Source organism: Notamacropus eugenii, chromosome 5, assembly GCF_028372415.1.
Source record: "Notamacropus eugenii isolate mMacEug1 chromosome 5, mMacEug1.pri_v2, whole genome shotgun sequence".
Taxonomy (NCBI): domain Eukaryota; kingdom Metazoa; phylum Chordata; class Mammalia; order Diprotodontia; family Macropodidae; genus Notamacropus; species Notamacropus eugenii.
The window spans coordinates 29,425,133-29,432,533 of NC_092876.1; the positions used below are offsets into that span (position 1 = coordinate 29,425,133).

The following is a 7,401-nucleotide window of genomic DNA, read 5'->3' on the forward strand; positions in this document are numbered from 1 at the left end:
GCAGGCCCTCCCTCTAAGCTTCAAGGGTGACCTGAGACCCAAGAGTTGGCAGTAAGTCACTATCTCTGGAAGGGGGTAGGGAATATTCCTTGGCTCTCTGTAGCCTCCAGGGTGAACTTCAAACATTTAAAGCCCTCCCTGATAATTTTGGGGTTTGTTTTGCCATCATTAAAGGAGATGTATTGATTAGAAGGATAGTTCCCTTTCTGACACTAACTGCAAAAAACAAACAAACCAAGCCCAGGAGAGATACCCAGGAATCAGCTCCACAGGGACTTCCTTCCACAAAAGCCTGCAATCTCCGCTTCACTGAGAAGAGACTGGTAGCCAACCAGACCCGGGGGATGCTCCGTGTTGGTGAAGGCATTTAAGAAATCACTTTCCTCCTTATAATATGTACTTTTCAGTGCCTTTATGCCAAGGAAGAATTGCAAAGTGGAGTTGTGGGGCTGGCCAGCAATGTTTAGCTTGGAAGTCCCCAGAATAACGGCATCCCACCACCTTGTCAGTGATGGCTCCCAATCCTTCCACATCATGCTAGACTTTGTCCTTCCTGGAGGGAGACGTTCAGAACCCTCCCTAACCTGGCTCTCCTCCCACTCGGGTCATCCAGGACATTCGGCCTCCCATGCAAGAAAAGGCCCTGGGACCTCACCTAAAACTTGGAATCCTGAGCTCCCTCCACACGCCTGTTTCCACTCCCATTCAACCCTTACTGGCTCCCTGAAATGCATTCTTTTGTATTTCCCTAACCTGTGTACTGTGCTTCAGGACTGATGAAGAGGTCTTAAGACATCATCCAAACATCCTTTATTTTGCAGAGTAGAGAAATTGAGGCCCAGAGAGTGTAAGTGGCAGAGCAAGGTCCTCTGACCCTGAAACCAGCATATGTGTTCTGGTGTGGAGAGCTGGTCAGGGAAGGAAGGATGGGGCTGATGTCCAGATGAGGAGCCAGTATGGGTGGGGAGCCCCAACCAGGGATTGAGAGGCGGGTCTTTGTCCCCCTCAGCGTCACTTCTGGGCCCGTCTGAGCTGGTCTCCTCATCACCAGGCTGAAAAGAGGATGGATCCATTCCCTTGCTCCCCCTGGGCATGACCTCCCCCATCCTCCCCTCACCCCCTGGAGCAGAAGGCCAGGTCAAGAGTGACCACACAGGCTGAGATGTGTGTGTGTGTGTGTGTGTGTGTGTGTGTGTCTGTGTGTGTCTGTGTGTGTGTGTCTGTGCTGCACGCTGAGACGGGGAGGTGGGAGGGGCAGACTTCTCAGGTTTATTCCCAGAGTCATCTGACCTCCTCCAAAGCCCCACCCCACCACTATTGCAGGGGCCCCTGGCCATGACCCTTCCCACCCGAGGCCTGATGGGCCAAGGGGGAATCACTGACGGGACTCAGAGAACCAGGCCTTCGGCCTGCCCAGGTCCATCTCCCTCCACCTGGGGCTGTCGTCCCTGCTGCTGGGCCCTCTGTCGAAGCCGGGTCAGGACCAGTCGGGATGCCTGGGTCAGGCTGTGCTGTGGGCAAGACCAGAGCCAGGGGAGCCAGCTGAGACTCAATGGAGAGGACGCCTCAGTGGGAGGGCCCCAGGGTCCAGATACAGGGGAGATCAGAACACAAGGGACTGAGGAGAGGGTAGAGGAGGCCCAGAGGTCTGAGCACACAGGAAGTATGAGGGGAAGGCCAGTCAGGTGGGAGTCAGGAAGGGCAGAGACTCCACCAAAGAAATAGGTAGGAGGAGATCACAGGGTGGGGAGGGGGAAGATAGACTGAGTAGGGTTTGGCCAGCTTACCTGGAGGATGTGCAGACCTTTCAGGGAGACCACAGCCAGCTCCCGAAGGCCGTCCCCAGTCAGATCCACGTGTTCCATGGCCAGCAGAGGGCTGGCAAAACTGCGGTGCCACAGGAGGTGAAAGCTGGCATCAGCCTCAGCCTTGGGGAGGCCTGAAGTCAGGCCCCTGGCCTCGAAGAATTTGTAACAGAGCAGTTCCTGCAGGAGAGTGAGAGGCAGCCTCTGGGAGGCTGACCATGGTGGGTGGGGGAGGAGACGAGAGAGAGATAGAAACAGAGACAGAGAGACACAGAGAGGGAGAGGGAGAGACAGAGAGAGAAAGGGAGAGAGAGAGAGAGAGAGAGAGAGAGAGAGAGAGAGAGAGAGAGAGAGGGTGAGGGAGAGAAAGGAAGGAGAAGGGAGAAAAAGAGACGGACAGAGACAGACAGGGAACGAGGAAGAGAAAAAGAGAGGGGAAAAAGAGATAGAGACAGAGACAGAAAAAAAGTAAAGGAGAGGAGGGAGAGAGAGACGGGGGAGGGGGGAAAGAAAGAGACAGAGGGAGGGAGGAAGAGAGAGACAGAGAGAGCCAGACCCAGGCTGGGGGAATGGGGCTGAGGTGAGTGAGCTCTCTGCAGCCTTGGACACCACAGATGCCCCTCTCCTCCTCAAGCATTCTCTCTCCTGCCCCTCTGGTCACTTCTCCTCCGTCTCCTCTGCTGGATCCTCCTCCAGACACTGCCCTTTGACCCCAAGTGTCCCCCAGGCCTCTCTCCTGGGCCCTCTTCTCCTCTCAGCTCCCATGGATCTAACAGCCATCTCTGCAGTGATGATTCTCACAGCTACCTTCCCTGTCTCACCCTCCCTGCTGACCTCCGACCTCCCTTGTCCAGGTGGAGGTCCAGGAGACATCTGAAAATGGATGCGTTAACCCACCCCTTCCTCTATTACCGCTGAGGACAACAGGCTCCTCCCATTCTCAGGCTTACAACCTAGAAGTCATTTTGGGCTCCTCGCTCCCCTCCTCCCCACATCCAATGTGGAGCCAAGACCAGCTGCTGTCGCCTCTGCAGCATCTCCCCAATGATCTGGCCCCCATCCCCTCACCCCGGATCACTGCAGTAGCTGCTGGGGCCTCTGCGGACCTCAAGTCTCTCCTCACTCCAATCCACCCTCATTCAGCCACCAAAGCACAGGTCTGATCATGTCGCCCTCTACTCCGTAAACTCCAGAGATTCCCTATTGTCTCCAGGATCAAGTACAAAATGCTCAGCTTGGCCTTCAAAGCCCTTCCTCACGTGCCCCCTCTCACCTTTCCAGCCTTCTCACCCCTTGCTCCCTGACACGTCCTCTCTAATCTAGTGACACCAAACACTCATCTCCTGAACCCTGAACCCTGCTCTCCCTGGCTCCACTGTGCTGTGAGCTTCTGGAGAGCACGGATTCTTTGGTATTTGTGGCTTTACATCTTCAACACTTAGCACAGTGCTTGGCACATAGTAGGTGCTTAATAAATGCTTGTTGATCAATCCACAATGCAAAGGATGAAAGTAACAGTGTGTTAAGAAGAGGTCAGACCACAGTGGAGAGGAGGAGTTTAGACCAGAGTGGAGAGTCAAGACAGAGAACGTGAGGTCAGGAACCAAGAGACAGAGATAGGGGAGGCACAGATAGATGGAAGGTGACGAGCAAAGGCAGGGCTTGGCAAGGCCCACCTGGCCGTAGGTGCCCAGCAGAATCTCAGGCTTCCCATCCAGGTCCACGTCAGTGACAAGCCCACACAGGACGCTGTCAAACTGGTCACTCCCTGGCAGCAGCACTTGATTCTGAAGTCCATGGGACAGGACGTTCCTAGGTCCCCATGGGCAGGAGGGAAAGGCTGAGGCTTCAGTCTAGGTAGGTCACCTCTCAACTATCCAAGGGCCGGGCAGATCTAGGCTTGGGGTCTCTCTCATCTCCCACCCAAGACATTCTGGTATACAAACCCAGATGTTAGACTCCTCCCCACCTCCACCACCGGAGGCCTAGATACCCTTTTTCCTAGAGGCCTTAGTCTCCAGGCCTGAAGGCCTTCCCCACCCTCAGAAGAATAAGGACATCTTTCTCCACCAGCCTGGGTCTCAGTCCCTCAAAGTCAAGAGGAGGGAGAGGGTGTCACGGGTGGTCCTCCCCAACCCAGACACACATCAATCCCCAGCCTGGGTCCTCTCACCGATACACCACAGCTGGCTCCATCATACTGGCCACCAGGACGCTGTACTCCTCTGGGGGGGCGGTCAGCTCCTTGACCTCTGGGGGAGGAATGAGAGGGAGCTGGCATTCACATGGAGCATCAGGGCCCTGCACCCACATCTCCTTCTAGTCTCCTACATAATGGGAACATGAGGGTGATAGGCCCCAGTGGCAGGGTTGGGAATTATGAGATCTGGGAAATCCAAAGATCAGGAGATAAGGAGATGTAGACAGGGGGGTGGGGAGCCTGTGGACTAAGGAGCAGAGATAAGACCCCTCACCTTTCCCCCACTCCCTGGGGGCTGAGGGGTCTGCTGCAGAGGGCGAGAGGCTGAAGACCAAAACTCGGGAGATGGGTCCATCCTGTTGGACAGTCCAAGTCTGCAGCACAGCTGGGAAGGGTGGGGTGGGGGTGGGGTGTCATCAGAGATGGCTCTAGTCCCTACCCCCTAGCCTCTCCCCTTCCCCACCCCAGGGGTCTTACTTCTGCTGGTCTGGTCAACATGGGCCACCCGGACATATCCACTCTGGCAGCCAAAGGCTGTGAGCCGCCGGGCCGAACCCGGGATGTTGGACACATGGAGCCACAGAACGCTGGGGAGAGACCACCTGTGACTCCTGGCTGAGGCTGCCTGGCCCACTGATGCCCAACTTCTCCAAGCCCCATCTTGAACCTCCCCCGTACTCCCCACCCCCACACCCCCTGCTGCCCTCCCTGCCAGGATCCTCCCAGTGCTGCTCCTACCTGCTGCTCAGGTCTGTGAGCTCAGGAAAGAGATTATCTACTGGCTGCTCCTCAAACTGATGCAGACCCTCGTTCTAGAGACAAACAGCCTGGGCTGAAGGGCGGCAGCAAGCGGGCAGATGACCTAGGCCCTCCCCCATTCACTCACCAGAGCCACCCCCAACCTCAGGCCTCACCTCCTTATACAGATGAATGGCAGGGTTGTTCCCACTGAGTAGAAACACCGTCTCCAGCTGATCCCCAACCTGGACCCTGGAAAGAGAAGATCCCAAGGAAGGGGCCTTAGAACAGGGAATGTCAGTGCTGGGAGGGGTCTTGGAACAGGGAATGTCAGAGATTATCATTCCAAGACCTCATTATACAAATGAAAAGAGGCCCAGGAAGGGCAATACTCAAGGTCACACATGTTGGAAGGAGCAAAAGCTAGACTGTGAGCCCAGGTGCTGCTGAGACAGGAGGCAGTGGGGGCCCAGGGCTTACTCAGCATGGCCCAGCTGGAAAGGGGTGAACTGCAGCTCCAGGTTCAGGCAACTCTCTGAAAGACAAGGGGTCGGGGGTCAATGGAAGGAGAGGGGTCTAGCTGCCATCCTCCCCATCACGCCCTGCCCTGCCCCATCCCCGTTCCAGCCAGGCCCAGGGGCTCACGGGCAATGGAGTCCAGGTTGTATTCTGATCCAGGCTCATAGTCACAGTAAATGTTGAGAAAGGGGCTGGCTTTGTCCCCAGAGTCCTGGGAGAGAGGGGAGAACCCTTCAGACCACAGACCAAGGGGAAGGCAGAGGCATTTATCAAGCACTTACTGCGCTTAGCCAGGCCCTGGCTAAGCCTTTTGCAGCCATGGTCTCATTTGACCTTGGAATCTTAAACCTTGGTCTTCTGAACCAGGAATCACAGGAAGGTGAGGGAATCTGCACATATTAGGCACCGACTGTGTACCAGGAACTGTGCTAAGCCCTGTACAGATATCATCTCCCTTGGGCCTCAACACAATCCCAGGAAAGATTCTCACTTTACAGGGGAGGACACTGAGGCAGAGAATAAGCCACTTGCCCAGGGTCACATAGTAAGGACCTAAGGTCATATTTGAGCTCAAGCCCTCCTGACTCCAGGCCAAGCACTCTATCCATAGAAGTCTTAGCAGCAGAACTGTCTTGGAGGCCTGGAGTCACCCAGGTCTTGGGGATGGGGGCAAGGGGCATGAAATAGGATGAAATAGAAGGGCATGGAGCCACCACACGCAGTGGGAGGGTGGGATCAGGAAGGAATACCTACACCACCATCGTGCCTACACTGGGGTTCCAGGCTTGCAAAGCGCTTACTTGCTGCCCCCCCACCCCCACTCCTCTGAGCAGAGGAAGAAGCTGATGCTGGGGGAGGGGAGACTGGCACCTTGATGAACGTGATCCCCACTACCAGGCCTTGCTTGGGGGCTGACTTGTTGAACGTATCAATGGACACAATCTCAGCATCCACTGCAGGGGGGAAGGAAAGGGAGGGGGCTTGTGTCACTTCCCCTGTCCCCCAGCCTCCCCTCCCCCACATCCCAGTCTCTCATCCCCCCAGCCTCCCCTCCCCCAGCCTCCCCTCCCCCACGTCCCAGCCTCTCATCCCCCCAGCCTCCCCTCCCCCAGCCTCCCCTCCCCCATGTCCCAGTCTCTCATCCCCCCAGCCTCCCCTCCCCCACGTCCCAGTCTCTCATCCCCCCTCCCTCCCCTCCCCCAGCCTCCCCTCCCCCACGTCCCAGTCTCTCATCCCCCCTCCCTCCCCTCCCCCAGCGTCCCCTCCCCCACGTCCCAGCCTCTCATCCCCCCAGCCTCCCCTCCCCCAGCCTCCCCTCCCCCACGTCCCAGCCTCTCATCCCCGCCCCCCTCGCGCTCCCAGACCTCCCTGCAGCCCATCTGACAGCTGGGGCACTTGAGCCCGGGAGCGGCGGTGGTCGCCCGGGGGCACGTGGGGCACCACTAGCGAGCCCCAGAGGCAGGGTCTGAACTCGGGACCCCCAGGCCCCAGTCCCGGTGTCCCGGCCACCTCCAACCTTTCCTTTGGCGCACCCCGTCCACCCAGTTTGCCCTACGCTCTTCTCTCCCACCCTGACACCCTTCGGCCCCCTTTCCTCCCCAAACCCGCTTGGGGGGGGGCAGGCCTCAATCCCTTCCAGGGTCGCGCACGCCCCCTCCCCAACCCTGCCAGGTACAAACGCCGCAAACCCAGGGAGCGGGGGAGGGAATAGGAGGGAGGGGGAGGCTCAGTCCCTCATGCGCATGCGCGGGGCGGACCCGGGATGTAGTTGAATTGCAGCTCCTTGGCCACCGGGCGGATTTTCTGTCGGAGGTCCTGGTAGCGGAAGCCCAGGACCTTCCCTTTAAGAGTGGCGGCCAGCAGCTCCCCGCGGCCTTGGGCGCCGCGCGCCAGTCCGTACACGTTGCTCTGGGACGAGAAGCGCGTGAAGCTATCCTCGCCCAGAGGGCACGGCCCAGGGCCGCCCGCCGCGCCCGCCAACATCCCCTCCGCGCGGCCCCGGAACCACCAGCCGCCGCCGCTGACCCCGACGGCGGGCCTGGCGCCGGGAGATGAGGTCGGGGAGGCGGCCATGCCGCCCCTAACCAAGATGGCGGACCCCGCCCGGCTATGCTGGCGCACGCTGATGACGCTTGCCTC

The 7,401-nt window shown here is 58.2% G+C and overlaps 1 protein-coding gene across 4 annotated transcripts; it reads right to left on the reverse strand.

Moving 5' to 3' along the window:
• Positions 1 to 752: 752 nt before the first annotated feature.
• KPTN (kaptin, actin binding protein) lies at positions 753 to 7,350 on the reverse strand. Of its 4 annotated transcripts, none has more exons than XM_072608145.1 (13): positions 7,020 to 7,350; positions 6,133 to 6,215; positions 5,389 to 5,473; positions 5,224 to 5,278; positions 4,920 to 4,995; positions 4,744 to 4,817; positions 4,483 to 4,592; positions 4,280 to 4,390; positions 3,979 to 4,057; positions 3,482 to 3,617; positions 1,788 to 1,985; positions 1,434 to 1,511; positions 753 to 1,052 (listed from the first exon to the last, which is right to left on the reverse strand). In XM_072608145.1, exons 1-13 carry the CDS (start codon positions 7,333 to 7,335, stop codon positions 768 to 770), a joined length of 1,686 nt encoding a protein of 561 aa, XP_072464246.1. In that variant the 5' UTR covers positions 7,336 to 7,350; the 3' UTR covers positions 753 to 767. The 4 variants fall into 4 exon arrangements, with proteins under 4 accessions (XP_072464246.1, XP_072464249.1, XP_072464247.1 ...); XM_072608148.1 differs by having other exon boundaries at positions 794 to 1,052; positions 1,434 to 1,506; XM_072608146.1 differs by having other exon boundaries at positions 794 to 1,506.
• Positions 7,351 to 7,401: the final 51 nt, after the last annotated feature.